Source organism: Thamnophis sirtalis, unplaced genomic scaffold (assembly GCF_051295495.1).
Source record: "Thamnophis sirtalis isolate CommonGarterSnake01/CBP01778 unplaced genomic scaffold, rThaSir2_p1.2 scaffold_6, whole genome shotgun sequence".
NCBI lineage: Eukaryota > Metazoa > Chordata > Lepidosauria > Squamata > Natricidae > Thamnophis > Thamnophis sirtalis.
Window position 1 is genome coordinate 23158956 of NW_028261386.1, and position 21313 is coordinate 23180268.

At 41.9% G+C, this 21313-nt stretch overlaps 1 protein-coding gene across 1 annotated transcript; it reads right to left on the reverse strand.

The window, feature by feature from the left end:
• Positions 1–220: 220 nt before the first annotated feature.
• Positions 221–20558, reverse strand: SLC35F6 (solute carrier family 35 member F6). Its single transcript, XM_014057305.2, has 6 exons — positions 20389–20558; positions 9709–9781; positions 7218–7389; positions 5990–6202; positions 3837–3947; positions 221–2512 (listed from the first exon to the last, which is right to left on the reverse strand). The coding sequence occupies exons 1-6, from the start codon at positions 20463–20465 to the stop codon at positions 2031–2033; spliced, it is 1128 nt and encodes a 375-aa protein (XP_013912780.1). The 5' UTR covers positions 20466–20558; the 3' UTR covers positions 221–2030.
• Positions 20559–21313: the final 755 nt, after the last annotated feature.

Here is a 21313-nt window from a genome sequence, read left to right on the forward strand (position 1 = left end):
AGACCCTTTTGCATGTGAACATGTTCATGTATTGCTGTTTGATTACTGCTGTCTGATGCCTAGTTCTCTTTTTTTCATATCGTAGTTTTATTCATTTAGGTACCGCTCTCAGACCCATCCCCAGCCATCTCTGCAGAGACTTCAGGATAGCTGCACTGATAAAACATTATTTAAAAACCCCACATAAAAATAAATTTCAACCTAACAGACATGCAAGGACTTCAAATCAGAAAGTATTTTATTGATTACAAAACTGCGTTCTTGTTAGTATCTCCCAACCAGGAGAAACTGAACCATTCTGGGCCCCAACCGAGTATCACCCAATGGTGTCATCAGCTACCAAGAGGCACATGGGCAAGATCTGCTCAGCACTTAAGGAAGCTGACAAGCAAAGAGGGGTTGCTGATACCTGGACAATTGATCTCAAGTATTTAGGATGTGTTTAAAAAAAAAAGGCACTTTCTGTGCACCCTTAAAGCCCATCAACAGGACACAACTTATCAGGATGCCTGCTCTACCATGGGCTTTCTTTTAGAGGGCAGGCCAGTAGCATCTTTGGAAAGAGCAATGGTCTGGAAATGAGTCAATATTTTCCTAAAAGTCCCTATTTCCTTATTGCTCCATGTGTGGAGAAGTAAACAGACATCAAAGGAGTACATCAACCGTGCCAACTGCTGGCCTTTTTCATTAAAAAAAGAAATACTTGGCACTTGGCCTTTAGGCCTTTTCAGTACAAATAGCAAAAAATAGCACACATAAGTAACTCTTATGCTACCTTCTTCCAAACTGTGTTAACTGCATGATCCAGGACCAGCTATTCTCTTTAGCAGCTAGAACAGCTTTTCTAAATCCCAGATCCTGGGTATCATAGGGCAAAAAATGCTGGACTAATTCCAGACTATAAATTGTTGCACGCCATGCCCTTGATGTGAGGCTACTCAATAAAGCAGCTCCTTTCTTACTACTCAACAGCCAGCTTTGACCCAGGTCAGCAATAAACTTCTCATGTGATGAAAGGAAAACGGAAAGCACTTCATTAGACCTCTCTAGAGCAGCTTTTACTTAAAAGGTCAAATAAAAGGCAAGGTATACAGTAAACATGCAGATTAGGGTAACCTTTCCTAGTTGGCTGTTCCCTCTTGCTTGTGTTGAATTGCTCCTCTTGCCCATCATCTGGTTGGAGAAAGGAGCGAGAGGCAAATATTCATGTCCCCAGGATAATGTTGCAGGATCCAATCTAAGTCGGTCGGTCATTGGGATCAGAGGTTTAATCTTCCAAGCTTTCAGACTCATACTGGAGCCCTTCTTCAGGGGACTTCTCTCCTTCCAGAATGGACTCCAGCACGAGTCCAAAAGTTTGGAAGATGAAACTTCTGGTGACCAAATCAGATTGGATCCTGCAGAATAATGAGAATGAAAAATTATGAAAATTGTGTTTCAGGGAAACTTAACACTCGTCTTTTTAAAATAGAGTAGACAAGATTCTACTTGGCAAAAGCATGAGAGTATCTTCTGTGCAGGCTGGACTATTGGGGACAAGCAAAGGTCCTCCTCCAATTGCTTTGTGGTGTTATTTTAACAGAAGATAAACAATGAAATGACAGGTACCCACAAGGCAGATGGTACAGCTTAGGAACTATAAGGTTTCCAGGAAATCTTCCCAATGACGTCCACTGTCCCCATCCCAAAATGCAGATGAAGAATGATAGAGCAAGGCTTTAGATGGCTTCTAAGCAACCCCAGGGGAGAGCCCATAGCCACTTGAGGGCTGCTTAGCAGCAGCAGACCTCTACTCTGTGGTTGCTAGAGAAAGGGTAACAAGGCCCCTCTGCTTCCTTCAGTAAAAGGCAGAAGAATGAAATAATGGAGAGCCACCCAGATGTTTAAAGTTAAGCAAAGCATCCCCAGAGCTACAGAGCAGATCTTGAAACTAGTTGAGTGTTTTTAGCCCGATCTCCCAGCAATACAGGCCAATTCATTCAATAAAAAGGTCCAAAGTTGCGGTGCAGAAGTTAAGAGTTCCGTTGCCATCAACTATCTCCGTTAATGGAAAGCTCCTCTGTGGCCAGCAGACCTTCTCTATCAACATCTCTCACTGCAACCCCTGCTGGTGGCCTCCCCCAGGGCAGGCGAGCAAGGAGGGGCTGGTGCAGTTCATTATAAAGGGCAGCTCCAACGAGAAGGATGAGGAAACCCAGGATCTGCAGTCCATGAAAGACCTCCCAGCCAATGGCCAGGCTGACAACCCAGATGACAATGGTGCGCAAGCTATCGAGTACCATCCGGGTGGTGGCGCTGATCTCTTTCGTGACACTGATGCCAGCAAAGTTGAAGAAGGCAATGCTGCTGATATTGCCCAGCAGGGCTACAGCAATAAGTGGCAGATGGCCAATCTGGCAGAAGGCATCTATAGAATCTTCCAGTACCTGCCGTGGATTACCGCTGAAACTGCCCCCAGGTATGAAGTACATGGGCACCAGGATGATGGAGAGTATGACGAACCCAAAGAAACCTGTTAAAAAGGAAGAGGAAATGAAGATGATTGAAACTCAGGAGGATCATAATCTCCCCCAACTGGTCGTCAAAAAGGTAAACACAGCTTTGAGTTGTGCTCAAGACCTAGTGATCACATTGATATAGTCTTGGCAAGAGTAAAAACATTGCTTGCCATTGCTTTCTTCAGGATGTTTTTCAAATGTCCCAATCTGGATATACCTCTGGACATTCCTGCTAGTCTCCCACCAGTACTTTACTTGACTTTCAAGCCCAGGCAAGATTGGTCAGATATTGTTATCTGTTCTGACCCCCTCCTCCGTCCAGTAACAAAAGTCGAGACAAGCTTAAATGGAATGTCCTTTAATAACAAGACCAGAATCTCGGTGGCTGAAAGCCAAGTAAACAAACAGATAAGGACCTTGGCAGCTAGTCCGACAAACCTTGGCAGCAATCCAGCCTGCCAAGTTAGTTTCTCTTTAGTCAAAGCATTGACTTCTGCAAGAAGGGTGTGGCACAAGCAGTCTTTTTTATAGTCTGGAGAGGAGCTTCATGACCACCAGCTGAGCGTAATTACCTCCTGTAATTATGTAATTGTTCTTGACGCCGAGTAGCTCTTCGATGGCGTGCATCCAGGAACAACTCACTGCTGGTTTCTGGATCACTCTCCCTTGTCTCCTCCCCACTGATCCAAGGCTCAGGTGCCACCTGGTGGCCAACCAGTCTCTCTGTGCCCTGCTCGGAGTCGGAACCCTGTCCAGGGTCCTCCACATTCTCCAGGGCTGACTCATAGGGCCCCTCGCTGTCGGAGTCTGGTGGCAGCTCCAACGGCTCCTGCTGAGCCACAATAGTTACCTGCTGAATCTCCAGGAGACATTCAATGTAAAATACTTCCAGAAGTTACAAAACTGCCTTCTCCAACCTGCCAGTTTCTAGATATGTTGAGTTTATTACCCTCAATATACTCAGCTTTGCTGTCTGGTTATTCTGGAACCTGTAGCCCCTACACAGCTGTTATAAAACCTCAAGAAAAGTGAAAGTGACTGCTGAAAGAAGGGGATATTTTTTCCCCAAGTAAGAAAGGAAGAAAATGGGTCACTTTAGGAACTGTAGAATTTTGCCATGCCTTGTACACCAAGGAAATAGAAATAATCTTTTGGGGGGGACATTCTTTCAGCCATTAATTCACGGCTGCTCATGATGATCTTCAAAGAAAATAGAAGCTATTCAACTTAGCAGCAAATCATATTATAAATCATATTTCCATTTTGTCTGAGATGGTAGCTGTTAATCAATGTGAACCCAGACTCCATCTGTGAACATTCTCAAGATTGTTTACATACCTTCAGTGCCAACCGCCTGCAGAGGGTGAACATTGTGCTTGTAGATAAACTTCTCCTCCAGCACCATCTGAATGGCCACAATAACTTGGGCCATAATGATGAGAAGGTCACCTATGGAGAAGCAAGAAGCTGAGCATTCCATCAGGAATACACTCCCTCAACCACTTATTTACTCTGTCAAATCTGTGTGAAATGGCCATTTATTCCATTATGTATGGAGATAGATGCCCTATGCTTCTTTTTCTCCATAAACAAATTTATTTTTTATTACATTATTGATTAGTTTTATGAAAGCCACTTAATTTAATAGAAATGCAAATTATAAAATAAACTACTTAGATTCCATTTATTTATAATAGTAAATAAATGTTAATAGTAAATAGCCATTATACCATTACTTGTTTAATATAAATAATCTAAGCCAGTTGCAATCATGTGTGACATAGAATGCTCTAATTGTGAATTGAAGGCAGAAATTGTTCCTGAGCTCCTTGCCAGTCCATTTCACCACAGAACTCCATGCTTTAAATAGCTGTCATACTATAGCACTAATCCTTTAGAGATTGTACCTTTGTTAAAATCAACTATATGGATGCAGCTCATAAATGGAGAGGATGGCTTACTCTCTGGAAATCTCATTAAAATCTATTTTGGAACTTCATGAATGCTCTTTTACTCTAGACCAGGCCCATGGGCTGGATTCGACTGGCAAGGTGCTTAGATTTGACCAATGGGGCCTGCCTGGAAACAGCAAAGGACCAGTTCACAGTGCCTCTAGCAGCGAAAATGGAGCTTGGGGGGAGGGGAGGAGATGTGTGTGCCCCCCCCCCCCGCACCGTTTTCAGCTGCAATGGCCTCCTGCAGCCCTCTGCCAGCAAAAACAGAGCTCGGGGAGGCCACGTGCTCCCCCCCACTCCATTTTTGCTGGCAGAGGGTTACCAAAACAAACTAAAAACAAAACAAAAGGAGAAATGTTTCCCCTTTTGCATTTGAGCATGCAAGAAGGGACAGAAAAGGGGAATGGGAAAGAGGAAAGACAAAGAAGGAAAGATGGAGTAGAGAGCAAGGAAGAAACAATAAGGAAGGAGGGGAAGGAAGAAGAAAGGAGAATGAAGAGGGTGTGAAGTTCCCAGAAGACAACCTAATTAATTTACGAGCCCCGAGACAAAGTTCAAAAGAAATCCAATCATTTATTAGGATCGACATTCTGGCGTGGACTCCTGTGGAGCCAAAACTGCTTTCGCTTAATTGCGTTTGAACTTTACCCTTCTGTCCTGCATCATAATTCATATTCTCCAACTAGGCTGTAGACATTAGATCCGACTCTGGCTGAAGGTATGCATGGAATTTCCCCTTCCACGCCAGCCTGATAATAGTCATGGCAACGCTTTAGAAGTTGACAGAGGGAAGGGAAAAGAAGAAAAGGAAGGAAGGAAGGAAGGAAGGAAGGAAGGAAGGAAGGAAGGAAGGAAAGAAATTATAATAGAGTGAGGGAGGGTCTCAGGGAAGTCCTGTTTAGCACTTGGCCACCACAAGTGCCCCCGGCACGAGTCCCATGTCACCCCCACCAAGGCCAATCTCACCCCAGCCCTCTGAGGTCAAACACAACCTTGATGCGGCCCTCAATGAAATAGAGTTTGACACCCCTGCTCTAGACAGACCATTTGTAGTTAATGATTAATAACATACTGGATAAGGTATTTATTTTATCTTTTCCTATTATATAAATTCAAATGGTAAGAGGTTTATTTTTGGAATGCTATTTACAACATATACGGTATATCCCCCAAACAGCTCTTCAAATGTGCTAGACAAGAACATTGGTAGTTCTTGGTTAGTTATCCCATAGGTTGGAAATTCTGGGGAATGGATTCCTGCACTGAATCAGAGTGATGAAATCTGAAACAGAAAACAATGGGGACACTGCTTTCTGAACTAAGATGTCTGGGATTGGAGAAATGTTTTTAAGCTGAGCATCACAATGCTTCAGGAAGAAGAGCATAGCATCAGAAAGCATATCTGGATATTGGGGACATCCGACAGGAAAGTCAGCCTGTGATCTCTGTCTGAAGATAAAGAGCATGAACTGTAAAGGAAACCACTCTCCAGGACCCCTGCAGAGCCACTGGCTTTAGAACCCCTTCCTTACATACCTGTGATGATCTCACTGAGTTTGTGGCTTTCATCATGATTGCTCAGCAAATCTGCCAGGCCAACCACCACCAGCCCTACAATGGTGATCAGGATGCCCAGCCATTGGCTCAGTACTAGCTTCCTCCCAAGGAAAGCTACTGAGAGCAGACCAGTAAAGATGACCACAGCTCCACGCAACATCTGAAAGCTAGACGCGCTGGTCATGTTCAGAGCTGGAATCACAAAAATGGGTAGTGGGGAAAGAGGGAAGACTGATGATTAGAAAAATACTGGGATGAGATGAAGAATAATTAGAAATAGGGCTACGATGGTAGGAACTGATGCTTAAAATAGAAGAGCTTACGTCCCCCCCCCCCCAATTCTTTCCAGATGTTATGGAGTGCCCAAGACAGGGTTTTTTCCCCCCTCCAGAGGCAGGAGAAGAAAAATGATGATAAAGGATTGTATACTCCAGAATAAAGAGTGCTTCCATAAGGGGAATCTTTTTATTCTGTCTCCCCCAACTTGGTAGGTGGTTATATCAACCGTGTTAATTGGCACGCTTTATATACTCAGTTTTGTCAGATGTAAATTATTTACTTATTCTGAACGGCTTGCCTTTCCTATTGTGTTAAAAACAGCTGTTTCTGTATGGAAGTACCGTATGGTTGCATTTTTAAAATGGACAGAGGGAGAGGAAGATGTCTCTCAGCCCTTCCAGAATGGTAAGCAGCAAAGAACAGAAACTTTAGAGATTTTACTTTATTTCTGTAGGCTCTAATAAAACAAATCTGAAAATCTGTACACTTGCCTCTTGACTCCTCTTAAGGACAAGGTCAAGGCAGGGTCATTCTGAGCCTCTTTCTCACACTTTCTACTTTCCCAGGGCCGATCAATTGTTTTTCCTTTCCCTCCTCTTTCTCAAGGCCAGAGATAAACTCCTCCAAAGTGCCACATTCTTAGCAAACCTCCCTCTCCCCCACTCTTTTACTGGATTATTTTTTTACTGGAGCTATGTTGGCGCAGTGGTTAGAATGCAGTATTGCAGGCTAACTCTGCCCACAGCCAGAAGTTCGATCCTGATCGGCTCAAGCTAGACTCAGTCTTCTATCCTTCCAAGGTCGGTAAAATGAGGACCCAGGCCGCTGGGGGCAATATGTTTTGTAAATTGCTCAGAGAGTGCTGTAAAACTATTGAACGATATATAAGTCTAAATGCTCTCGCCATGGCTATTTTATGCACACTTACCCACATACATGAGGCTGGTCCCTGTCATATCACATAGTGCTGGAGGCAAGAACAGCAATCGGTTAAAGGACTGAGGTGGTGTCATGGTGGGTTCTGGCCTCCTCCGGTCAGTGCAGAGCAGGAGGTAGAAGACAGCCAGGCAGGAAAATTCCCCCAGAAACATGCCCACTGCCTGAAATGCAAACCAAAAGATTGACAAAGTTTTGGACTGACATGGATAGCAAATCCACAATAAAAGCCACCAACGTCTCTCAACCTCCTGGCAGAACCTGGACAGATTGCCAAGTTAGTTTGAATCAAGGATTCGGATTTTTCATTGTACATTCATGACCGTTTCAACTGTGTTTTCTCTGAAATCCGCAGTAGATGGCAGCATCTCTTTAATCCTAATTGGCTTTGGAGGCTAAACAGGATTAGACCTAGTTGTAAAATGGGTGGCAGACCAGTCGGAAATTCCAGGACTGTAGATGACTTGAAAGAATATCTAAGACAATAGTCCACCATTTGTACTGTTGCCAGGAAAACTGTACTGATGTACTGAAGTAGTCAGCAGAATGAACTCAACTCAATATGTTTTATCCCCCCCCCCCCAATGATTGTGGAAATGCACGGGGAAACCTGGACTAAGGGCCTGAGCTATACTGTACCTATCAAAATACTCTATATCTGACTTGCTTATACCCCTATGTTCTTTCAGCTTGAGAAATACTGGCATGACCATCATCCAGGATTGCAAGTAAGGAAAAACTGGCTGTGTTATTTAAGGACAGCACCCCCTGTTACAGATTCAGACAGCGTGGGGGTTGGGGAGGAACATGGGCCAGTCCTGGAGTCTGGGGAAGATTCTGATGAGGGCTCTGTGTCGGAGGCAAAGGGGGACAGAGCTGTAAGCCAGTTATCAGATGCCCTCAGAGTCAGACATCAATGAGGCAGAAAAACAGCTGGAGCCTGTTCCCAGTGTGCGCATGTGCAGAGTTGCCAGACGAAGGGAACAGCTAAAGAACAGGAGTCGATGTGGGAGTAAGGCAGTGGACAATGAATGGCCCCTCCCAGAGGAAATAAAAGAGGAGAAAAAGGGGAGTGGAGTTTGCAGAAGACAATTAATTGATTCGTGACTCTCTGAGACTCCTTGCCAAGTTTTACAGATATTGGCCTGGCAGCTCTCCAAGCCAGATAAGGTCTGTGACTGTAAATCCTCCCTTGAAAGACTTTGCTGGATATGAATGAGAAGAATTCATAGCAATTAGTAAAAAGGGGTTTTGTCGGGACCAGGAGTTTGCTTCATGCTCTTGGGAGGCCTAGGTCAGAACACCCCCCCACAGCAATGATCCCTGGCACACAGCACAGCTTAAAAAAAAAGGGAACCTTCAATTGCCAGACAAGCCGGTCATTTTGAACCAGTGCTATTGCTGCCATTGCCCCTGCTTAAGTAGTGGTGACAGATTAAAGAAGCTCTTGACCACCATATGTGTTGATGAATGTTGGATTGAAAATGGGTTTTCTTGTTTCATTCATGACCCGACAAAAGCGCGAACGTCATAAGCGCGCTGACAACACCGCGGCGCTAAAACCGCGATGTCAAAAGCGCGCCGACAGAAGCGCGCCGACAGAAGCGCAATTTAATTTAAGGTAAGATTTACAGTTAGGTTTAGGGTTAGGTTTAGGTTTAGGTTTAGGGTTAGGGTTACGTTACAGCACGCTTCTGTCGGCGCGCTTTTGTTGGTGCGCTTTAGGGCTAATTCGTCGCTCATTCGTCGTGCGATTTTGTCACCGCGCTTTAGACACCGTGGTTTAGTCAGGCGCGCTTTTGTTGTGCGCGCATTTGTGCTGGAACCGTTTCATTAAATGCAAACACTATGAAGAACTTTGCAGATTTGGCACAAAAGGGAAAAGCAAAGCAAAGAGGAATTTTCAATGCAGGTATAGTCCCCAATTTATGACCAAAATTTCCATTGTTAAGTGAGACATTTGTTAAGTGAGTTTTGCCCCATTTTGTGACCTGTTTGGCCACAGTTGTTAAGCAAATCACAGCAGTTGTTGAATTAGTAACATGGTTGTTAAGTGAAACTGGCTTCCCCATTGACTTTCCTTGCCAGATGGTCGCAAAAGATGATCACCAGGACATGACCCCAGGACAGTGCAACCATCATAAATATGAGTTGCCAAGCATCTGAATTTTGATCATAGTGTGATCATGGAAATTCTGCAATGGTTGTAAGTGTGAAAAACAACAGTAGGTCACTTTTTTCAGAGCCATTGTAACTTTGAACAGTCACTAAATGAACTGTTGTAAGTCAAGAACTACCTGTACAGAGATTTTGTGAGTCTGAAGATCCTATGCTCTTAGCATCACAGAAATGTTTGGCCCAGCAATTTTAACCCCAGCAATTTAAAATTGTGTGGAATTCAATTCCCAGAATTCCCCAGCCATCATGTGAGGTGGTTTAGATATAATGAGGTGGTTAGTAGTGCAGAATCTTGCCAATGTTACCTGTACAAAGGGATGCTGGAAATTATGTGGTTCTGTCCCATGGCAGCCTGGTGCCTTCAGCTTGTCAGCCCACCTGGAAGGAAGGAGTGAGGCGTCAGTTAGAAAACGTGTCCCAAAGCTTTGGATATACATCATATTTTGGCATTTGGGGATGTGAAACATGATTATAAAAGCTTGTGCAAAATGGTAATGGAGGCGAGTCCATTCATCCCATGGAGAACACAGTCTGCTAGAAATCACTGAGCTATCAGATTTCTACCTGTCATTCTTCTCATCCACACCTCTTACAGGATAAACCCTACCTGTGGAAGCCACACTGAGAGTTTAAACATACAGATACACGTGCTACAACTGAATATCTCATGTAAGGTCTTAGAACAGCATTTCTCAACCTTAGCCCACCTGAAGATGCGTGGACTTCAACTCCCAGAATTCCCCAACTGGCTGGGGAATTCTGGGAGTTGAAGTCCACGCATCTTCAGGTAGGCCAAGGTTGAGAAGCACTGTCTTAGAAGAATCCAACTTGGCAGTGGAGATCTAGTAAACCAATATTTGCCAAAACGTTTCCATAATATTGCTTGGATGGCTCTCAGCTTCCGAAAAAGCAATTTGAGAACACGCCTTATTCCTCGCTTCAAGCCAAAGCTGCTTTTTTAATAGATGAGATGATGGCAGTCGCTAACAGCCGCTTTCATTCAGACACTGAAGAAGATACGTACTCTGCTAGTAAGGCCAAGTTGAAAGACAAGAGAAGAACTGTTCCTTAAACCCACGTTAGTTCTGCAAACAGCCTTCTCCAACCACAGCTCGACACATCTGAAGAAAAAGACTGGGGAAAGCAGTACCATAAATTAAGTAAAGCCAGTTTATTGGCTTTGCTCATCTTCTAAGGCCGTGATGGTGAACCTATGGCATGCGTGGCATGCAGAGCCCTCTCTGTGGGCACATGCGCCATCACCAGCTGCTCTTCTGGTTTCCGGCACATGCATATTGGGCAGCTGGTCTTTGAAGGCACTGGAGTGCTGGAAAACAGCGTGAAAAACAGCCAAAAAACAAGCCATTTTGGGGGGCTTTTTCAGACCATTTTGGGGACATTTTCCAGGTCATTTTCAGGCTGTTTTTTTGGGTGTTTTTGGCCCAAATAAACGGCCTGGAACAGTCCCAAAAAACACCCTAAAATATTCCGAAAAATGCCCAAAACCATCCAAAAAACAGGCATGTGTATGCTGGCCAGCTGGTCTTTGGGTCGGTGCCGAAAAGTTTCGCCATCACTGTTCTAAGGGAAAAAAATTGCTCTGTGACACATTCCTTTGCCTGGACCTGTCCCTAGCTTAGATATCTATCTGCAAACAAAAGCTGCAAAGAGTTTACTTGCTGACACCAGGCCAAATCTCTCCTTGGCTGCTGTAATTGGAAACTCTGATATGGCAGACAAAGGAACACAAGAGCAGATCTTTCACAACTCAGGTGTCAAGGCTGCTATTCCCCTATGCCAAAAGTAACATTTGGTGGAAAAAAAGACACCCAATAATGACATAATATAGTAAGTACAGAGTTGCTATTGCTAAACATATATTGATGGGGGTGGAAGCTAGATTTTTTTACATTGCGACTTTTCAGCAATGCTGATGGAAAGAAGGGCTGAACTGGAGGGTGTTTTTTCCTCTTTTGATAGGGATATATTTTTAAATCTTTTTGTCAAAAATGGGTGAGAAACAGTGCTGCCACTGTTAGGTGGCTTGCAAAATATAGCAACGGGATCTTGTTAAGCTTTAGATGTCCCCAAAGGGATCATAATGCAAAGAGAGCCCTCTTCCCACAGTATTGGTGCAATGTTATTAAATAATAACCCAAGATAAAGTTAATGGGATGAAAAATGCTACGCTACAACAGAGTAGGTGACCGTTCAGCTATTATCTGTGCAGCTGCAAGCAAAACCACGTCTGAAGAGAGTATTTGTGGCATGCTGAGATTAGAGAGTCTTTACATTAGACGGAGTAGCCACAAGAGCCTTTAGTTCGCAACAGGAAAGCTAGATCAGAGGAAGGAGCATAGCTTAGCAGCATAGCTACTCTGCATGTAAAATAAATCCTCAGAAGCTCCAGGATGAGTAGGGAAAATTTTATGTCTGGAAATGTGAAAAGCCTCTCTGCCAGTTAGCATCGACATCAATTTACTGTATTTTTCAGAGTATAAGACGCATCTTTCCCCCTCCTAAAAGTGGGTGAAAATGTAGGTGCATCTTATACATTGAATATGGGCGTTTTTGGCCTCCCGAACCCTCCTCCACGCATTGCGTTTTCACCCTCCCTGGCCCCCAGAAGCACTCTGCAGTGCTCCGCATGTCCCGTTTTTGGTTTTTTAGCCCATTTTTGGTGAAATCAGGATGTCCGGTGCACTGCAGAGTGCTTCTGGGGCCTGGGGAGGGCAAAAATGCAATGGGCCTGTTTTTTGTGAAAACGGGACTTATGGAACATTGCAGAGTGCTTCAGAGAGCTAGAAAGGGTGAAAACGGGATGTGCGGAGGCCAAAAACTATTTTTTTCTTGTTTTCCTCCTGTAAATTTAGGTGCGTCTTATAGTCTGAAAAATATGGTAGATAGTTCTAGATTCAATATAAGGCAGATTTCTGGAAACATTTGTGCAACAATGCATTGATCATGTTTTTCCTACTAACACTGGGCACAGAGAAAGGGCCCAGTGTATATTGTGAGGTGCACATCCCATAAATCCTCAAAACTGACCGTGTTGATGGGACTTACTGTGCATCACATCTGGAGGGCCTAAGGTTCCTCTCATTGGCGGAGAGGCCTGCCTCAATTTGGTTGGCAATAGAGCAGGCTTTCAGGGGGTACTTTCTCCCCCCACAACCCTTCAAATTCTAGACACACCAATATTTATCCTTCCTCTTTCAATCATCACTGGCAGAGCACAGTCATTTCAGCACAGAATATGATTCTAAATGAGTTATGAGGATCCAATTCTATTTTTCACTGAAATCAGAAATCATCTTTAGGAAAACAGGGAGGTGCAATTTCAAAGTAAAAAAAACCCAATTACTACCAAAAGGATAAAAAGATGTATCATCAAGACCTTAAAAATGTAGGTGCAATACCCACTTATCAAAACGTTGCTGAAAAAATAATATATGCTTTAACAGTCTTGGAATAAAAATGCAAGAAGGAAACATGTTGATTAACTCAATTAAATGCTGCAGAGCTACTGAAAGGCAAGGGTGATTCAAATTGCGTCATTCAGTCCAACAAATCAGTGATAGAGGTAAAAGCCTTTATAAACCAGCACCAAATTTGGCACCCTCCAGATTTGTTGAGTAATTCCCAAAATCTATGTTGTTGTTGTTGTGGATGCTGGGAATCACAGTGCTACAGATATGGTGAGTGCCAATCTTAAACATCTGGACAGCTTCAAGGATTTAGTTCTCTGAAGGTGGTGTGTTCCAATTATCAAACTAGTTTTTATTTAAAGCAAGGTTTTTTATTTATTTATTTATTTATTAAACAAATGTATATGGCCACCCAAGTCACGCATAGGTGACTCCAGGTGGCTTGCAACATTTAAAAATCCACAACATAAAAACCCATTACCACCCCCTCTCCCCATGGCAGTAGAAACACCATCAAATCAAATATTTGATCAGCTCCATCTCCATTTATGGTCCCCAGATCCTCTGACAAAACCATGCTTTTAGGTCCTTTTGGAAGCACAAAGGGGTGAGTCCCAAATATGTTTTTTTCATAGACAACCATGACCTGGATGACTGCAAATCTCCACAGACAACAGGGTGAGGATCAACCATATCTTGTGGGGAATTATGTTCCATAGAAAAGAGGTCACTACCAAGGCAGTTATTTTTGTGGTCAGATAGAAGCAAGCAGAAGATGGGTGGGTGGGGGCAATATTCACCCATTTTATTTTTCTCCTCAGGGATCTGGAAGTTCAGAATGGAAAGACAGAATTTACCAGAGGGATTCAAGATGTTAGTCTGAAGGCCATAGATAGTTAAATCTGGCTTAGGTCACAAAACTCAATGGGAAATTTGTGGTTCAGTGTGCTGTGGAATCACTGTCCCCCCTTTTTTTTAGTTTGTTGTGTGAATTAGGCCATAGTATTAAGCAAAATGGCTGGATTACTGTGGTACCATTCTCTTCTGAATTGGGACTTTAAGGGTGAGGAAGGGATCAAATCTCCTTCACCCAACCTAATACCCCTTTCCCACAGAAGTCCAAAAAACTCTGATGATGTCACCAGAAAGAAACTTAATAGCTATCTAAAACCTTGAAACTTGCCCATTCCTATCTCAACCACAATATGGCTTGCTTGGGCATTTCAACATGTAGAAGACAAACAAATGAGATACAAAAGGCAGTAACATGAGAATTAAGGAATGATGGCAAAGCCTACATTCAGAATTTTATTATGACCTCAAAAAGTTTTGAGTAAGGGCCAATAAATATGACTGTTGGGAACTGCTGAAGATTTAAGAACTTGTAAATGCAAAGTCCCTGAGCCATCAGCTCTCTCTATCTTGCCAGGATGTACCAGCATGCTGATGGAGTACAAGCAAAACTAAATCTGGCCAACTATTTATTATTGATTACAGATTTATATGCCACATATTTCCAAATTCACCTACATTCAGACATAAATATCTTGCTCTTCCTACTACCACTTCCATCTAAGCCTCTTAACAATGCTTGGACAAGGCTTTGTAATCCTTCAAAAATCATATGAGATTGAGGTACTATAACACAACATGTGCAAACAAGTTTAAAGCAACAACACCCACAGGCTTCTTTCAGTAAATTAGGAAAATTTCAGAGCACAGATAAGCTCCCCCAAAATGTCATGACTTGTCATCTTTCAAGATGTTTGCTTACTCAGCAACTAGAACTTGCAAAAGGATTTAAAAAATCCTGTGACAGGGATTTAGCTGATGAGATTTGTAAGAATCAGGAATACAGCTACAACTTCTAACAGTTACATAGATTCTTCAAGGTTTAAAACCATCAGAGGAAACCTATAGATAGAAGAAATGCAGCCAGGTATTATGTGGTAGACTTATGAAGAACAGAAGACTCGGACTCAAAATAATCTTCCCTGAATGGATATCTCCAAGCAGCTAGAGGTGGCGCAGTGGTTAGAGTGCAGCACTGCAGGCTACTTCAGCTGACTGCAGTTCTGCAGTTCAGCTGTTCAAATCTCACCGGCTCAAGGTTGACTCAGCCTTCCATCCTTCCGAGGTGGGTAAAATGAGGAGCCGGATTGTTGGGGGCAATATGCTGACTCTGTAAACCGCTTAGAGAGGGCTGAAAGCCCTATGAAGCGGTATATAAGTCTAACTCCTATTGCTATTGCTAGATTTGGCCAGATTGACTGGTTTGTACAAATGTAAACCCAGTCCATTTGGAAGACACTAGGTTGGGAATCCAGCAATATAGTATGTTGGTGCCAAGATGAGATCAATAGGGAGATCTGGAGAAAACCTTACGATATACTCTAATGTTTATGGGAAAGTTGTCAAAGAAAAGTTCAGAAATGGTTCAGTACTAGAAACCATTTTTGCCCGGTACTTCCAGGCTACTTGGGAAGAAGAAGAAGAAGAAGAACAACAACAATGTACTATATGAGCAATCTAGGAAATTATAATACAGAAAGGGAAATCTTTGAGGAGCATGAATACTGGAAGACTGGCAAAAGGAACCACTTACACTGGAAGAAAGTGAACAGAATTGATATGTGGAAAGTCTCAAACATGAACCATCCAAAGCTAAATGCAAAGAAAGAAATGACAATGACCAAATAGACATTCCTGGCATCACTGAGATCATTTTTGGGCAGAAGAGTTTATGCAGTATTGTTCTGGAAATGACACCATCAGAAGGACTGCAGTAGCACTGATAACAAATGAAAATCACCAATAGGTTGGCAGTTTTCAAGCACTAAATGCAAAAATAATGGCTGATCAAATCCAAGCTAAATCTCTGAATGTCTCATTTGTTGAAATGTATGCACCAACGACAGAAGTATCTGAAGAACAGCTCTATGCTGACATTTAAGAAGGGCTATAAAAAAGCTGAAAAGAGATAAAATATACTTTATGGGAGATTTCAACACCAAAATTGGAGACAATTAAGAAGCAGAAATTGTTGGCAGATATTTTTAATAGAAACTGGATTACCAATACAAGACTTATTCAATCCAAATGCTAATTGTACACCTGGACATTCGAAATTCATTGTATTGCAACGAAATCTATTATATGTTATGCAGTCAATGACAGAAAAACACATTTATCTCTGTTCAAACTTAATCTGCTTCACACTATGATTTGGATTATCAACTACTTGTAGCTAAAATTGATTTTAATTAAAATTCTGTAATACAAAAAAAACAAAAAAACAAAAAAAAACCAACCCCGAACATGGTACTGTACCTAGGAATGTGATAGTGACAAGATTTCATCTCTATACAGTATGTAGTTGAAATAAAAAGAATTAATCAACCATGGAAAACCAACCTAATAAACTATGGAAAGAAACAATAAATAAAAACATCACATTTCAAATACACAGTCTAGAAACAGGTCCCATACAAAAATCTAACAAAGATAAGCAAATGGTTTTCAGTGGAAATCATCCAAAGAAAAGCCAAAGGCTTCACTAACAAAGCATGGTAAATGAGGACTTTCAACATAACTAGAAAAAAATGACAAATACTGGGATGAGCATTGTATACAATGGAAGACAGAAACTAAAAAGGATTACTTCTTGCCCTAAGAAAACCCAGACACCATTCACTACAGGCAAAGGAAAAATAAGGGGCAGAGATGGGAGGGAAAACAATGATAAGAAACAAATAAAATATAAATAGAATAAATATTCTATTATAGCATTGGAAATAGTAATGTTTTTAACTCATGACATAACAAACAGAAATTTGAAGAGAAGTCAGATATATTGTTCTTGTGAGCAGCCCAGAGTTGTCTCTTAAAATGGATGGCCATAGAAAAATATTAACATTTTTTTAAAAGTATTAATAAATAAAATTAAAATTTATTATTAAAAGTAAATCAAATTATTGGAACACAAGGTAGCATGGGCACTGAAGCAGTTGTCCAGAGAGACCCTGGAGTTGAAATTTCATCAAAACTGCTTGAAAAGCAGCAACAGCAGCAATTAAATTAAATAAAAAGATATGGGATGCCAATAAATGGATGAAAGACTGGAAAAAGTCACATTCAACCCAATCCCCTCCAAAGATTAACACTCACAACTGATACACAAAAGGCTTGATTTCATACATTAGCAAAAATGTGTTGAAACTGGGTCAAACATGAAAAAAAGAGCTGTCCAACACATAGAAGAGGAAGAGGTACTTGAGACCACATTGTGAATGTTGGAATAAGCATGCAGATTTCAAAAGGACATATATTTATTCCCCATTGACAATACCAAACCTTTTCAATTACACTAAAATTTTATCTAAGTAGTAGTAAGATGCGAATGTTCCAGGATGCTTGATCAAACCAATAAAGCATTATGCAACGACAAAGACTGTGCTGTCAGAACACAAACTAGTTCAAGACTAGAAAAGATGTCTTGCAGGCCTGTATTCTATCCCCTTTGATATATAGATAGAGGCAGTTTTAAGTAAGATGAATCAGAATCAGAAGAAAGATTAGTGGCAGGAATATTAACAATTTAAGAGATGGAGATGATTCTATATTGGCAGAAAATGCTGCAGAACAAAGAATTCAAAAACTTAAGGCAGAAAGTGAAAAAAACTGGATTGCAGCTAAATACCAAGACGTTTAAGGTTACAAAACAGCTGGAAATGGTGACATCAAGACAAAAATTGATTGAATCAGTCCAGGACTTTATTAGATAATTTGGTTCCACAAATGATTGAAGACGTTTAAACCAAACTTAAATGTAGAATATCACTTAGCCATGCTGCAGTGAGTAAAAGGAAGATCCACAAGGCCATCAGTCTTAATACGAAGTGCAGAATAGTAAATATGATTGCTTTTCTATAACTACTTAGGATGATGAAAATTAGACAATTAAAAAGTGGTAGGAGAAATGTAGACTCCTTTAATTTATGGGTTTGGAGATGTCTACTACGCATATTTTGGACAACAAAAATAACAAACATGGAGATTTTAGATTGCATGATTCCAGAAATAACACTGGAAACTAAGATTAACTAGCTAAGGCCATCTTATTTTGACCATATCATGTGATTAAATTCCTTAGAAAAACCAATTATGTTGAGAATAGTTGAAGGCTCTGATACAGGAGGCTGGTAAAGGAAATGCTGAAGTGATATTATCAAGCAAGATATGGTTTAAAGCTTAAAAACTTAAAGTAGTAAGATATTGGAAAGAATGAAGAGAGCAAAGTTTAAAGGATCTGAAAGTTGGATGAGACCGAATACAGGTTGTCCTCGACAAAAGTTCAATTAGTGACCATTCAAAGTTACAACAGCATTGAAAAAAGTGACTTATGACCATTTTTCACACTTACTACTATTGCAACATATCCATGATCACATGATCAAAATTCAGATGCTTGGCAAGTGGTTCATATTTATCATGATCGCTGTGTCCCGGGGTCATGTGATCAACTTTTGCGACCTTCTGACAAGCAAAGTCAATGGGAATCCAGATTCACTTAACAACCATGTTACTAACTTAACAAATGCAATGGTTCACTTAACAACTGTGGCAAGAAAAGTCAAAAAATGGGGCAAACTCAATAAATGTATCACTTAGCAACATAAAATTTACACTCAATTGTGGTCGTAACTCAAAGACTGCCTGTAGATAAAGGGTTGGGGAAGGCCACCTAAACATTATTATCTTCACTTGTCAGGCACAATTAGCATGCTTTCTCTATTCTTGATAATAAGGTGCAGAAATATATATTCATTTCTATTCAGAATTCACCACAATATTGGTGGATCCTCCAAATAAATCAGGCTTCACTACATTCCTCTTCATTCAAAGAAGGGTTAATTCAGCATATTCTCCTTTTTTCTACTACAGTTCTGATAACAAACTTGAAGGACTTTAAGCAAGTGATAAGAATGGTCACTGATGACCATTCATCAGCGGAGAGCTGCTCTCTCCACTTTTTTTATCTGCAGCAACAATCCGCTTGTTTACCAGAAAATGAAGTTTCAGACAGAATAAGTAAAGCAAAGAGAAAAATAGGTGATGAAGTTGAAAGAGAAATCCTTTCAGGAAACTGGAGAACCTTAATATGTGGAGCAGTTTTTTTAATCTCCAGGATATTTCCCTCATGTCCAATAAATGGAAACAGAAAAACGAAAATGGACATCTCCACAAACTGATTTCCCCCCTTCTCCTATTTGCACACACTCACACACTGACATCCCTAGTTTATATAGCTATTTTTTGCATCTGCTAAAATATCCTTTGGCCAGTTAAAGCAGATATCACAGTAAGTTTAGGTAGAAGGGTTTATGTATCACCTTGAATTGGCTTTATTTGCTTCTAGCCTGATACCTAATCCCAGCAATTGTGGTTTGTAAATCAAGGTATACAGCAAAGCATGTTGTGCCAACCCAACTGATGTGGATTACTCCATTAGCCATGGAGAAAGGGACCTGACTTTAGCACAATGTGTAAAACGGGTCTACGGACAACTTCACTATGTGACAGGACGCTCAGAAGAACTGTGCAGGATCAAAATCCTTCTTGTTTCATGTTCAGTTTCACAATGAGCAAAAACCATCTCTAAGAAGCTATTAAACAGGATGTAAGAACTGAGTTGATTTTATTTATTTATTCATCAGATTTTTACATGCCCGCCTCACCTAAATGACGCTGGGCAGTTTACAACAAAACGGGTCTCCTGTTGACGTTTCACAGCAACTGGGAACAAACTGGCTCAGTTCACATATTGGCCTATAAAGTAATGAGGTTGAGTAACTATAATTCAGTGGGAATCGATAGAGCACCAGTATGGCAACCATCACATTTATTTATTTAGTTTGTCACTCATGTACAAGATTACAGGAATTAGAATAAACATAATAACACAGGAAATGGGTACAAATAAATGGGGACAGTAGGACAGGGACGTTATCAAGTAGATGAACCTAGCAATTAGAGGTTGATAATCTGGATTAATCTGAACTCACCCCAACTCCGAAAACTGCAATTCGTGTCTAGCTAACTTTCCCAACAGACCCCCCCAATCACTCTGAAAGGAAAGGCATTCAAGCAAGCACACAAGGCCATGGCAAGAGACCCTTAAAATAATATTTATAGCTCAGGATTAAATTGAGGGGTCATTAGCATTCTGTGCGCTACGTTGTTTTCTTGTAGACCGTTTAATTACCCAAACTACATAGGTATAACCTCATCAGATAGAGAGACCCTTTCCCCTCCATGAATGGAGGATCTCGATGATCTCATCACAGACTATATACCCCCCTCCTCCCGCCTCCCCAATTCCTTACACTTCTTTCGGTCGATCTTCGGGCTGCCCCGCTTGCTCTCGCTCCTTCTCTCTTTTAACGGCAGCTGCTCCTCCCAAGCCCCATCTCGCCCCATTCCCACCCCGAGTCAGAGTGGACAAGACGCTGTCTGGGATGCCTTCCCACGTCCCCCCCCCCCACACACACAACTTACTTCGCGGAAAGCGTGTTGATGGAGCCGGTGATCAGCATCAGCGCCGCCAAGCAGAGCTGGTACTTCGTCCAGGCCATCGCTGCTCTTTGCCGCTCTCAGTAAGCAGCCGGCCTCGACTATCCCCCGCAGCGGCTCGGGTGCATTTCCTCCTCGGCACGTCACATGACCGCCATCGATCAGGTGACAGTCGGCTGCGCTGGCAAGGGCGCCCGCGGTTTGCGAGCCGCCTTCTCAGCAACGACCGTGGGGGAGAAAGCTCGTGATCGTGTCCTCCTCTTCCCCCCTCCCTCCCTCATTGGAAGCCGATGGGTGCTTTGTGATCAGGGCTAGGCGGCAGGGAAGCGGAGCCTATGCGCTTTAGCTGAAAGCAGGCAGGAGTTCAGCCGGTGAAGCTTCCTCTGCCGTTCAGCTTGTTTATGTCAAGAAGGGGTTTTGTCCTTAGTTGCTGGCCTCCCTAACGATCGCAGTGTGCTGCAGTCCTAAGGAGTGACGGTTGATAAACTAATTTTGAGCCAAGCATTTTAGGGAAAGACACAGATTTTGCTGCTTGCGCGAAGTGAGGAATAGCCGAGCTGGGCAGAAATTAGATTTCCTAGTATACAGATACGGAATTGAAACTGCAGGGAAGAAGGAAGTGTGTCTGCTTATCCCAGATTACTCATTTTATAAAGAGAATTAGACTTGGTTAATACTTGGGTGGGATACTATTAAGATATTCCGTTCCTGAAGGCCAAACTGAAAAGTTGAAAAAAAAACATCTTGAAAGAAAGCAATGGCAAGCTATAGCAATACTGTCGCAAAGAAAATTCCATGGATACGCCCTGGAGAAATCCAACACAATTTGTCTTTTCTTTACTTGACATGCCATGTTTCCTGATAGTGAGATCAAATCTCTGATTTACCTCAGACTGGAGATTCTAATTCT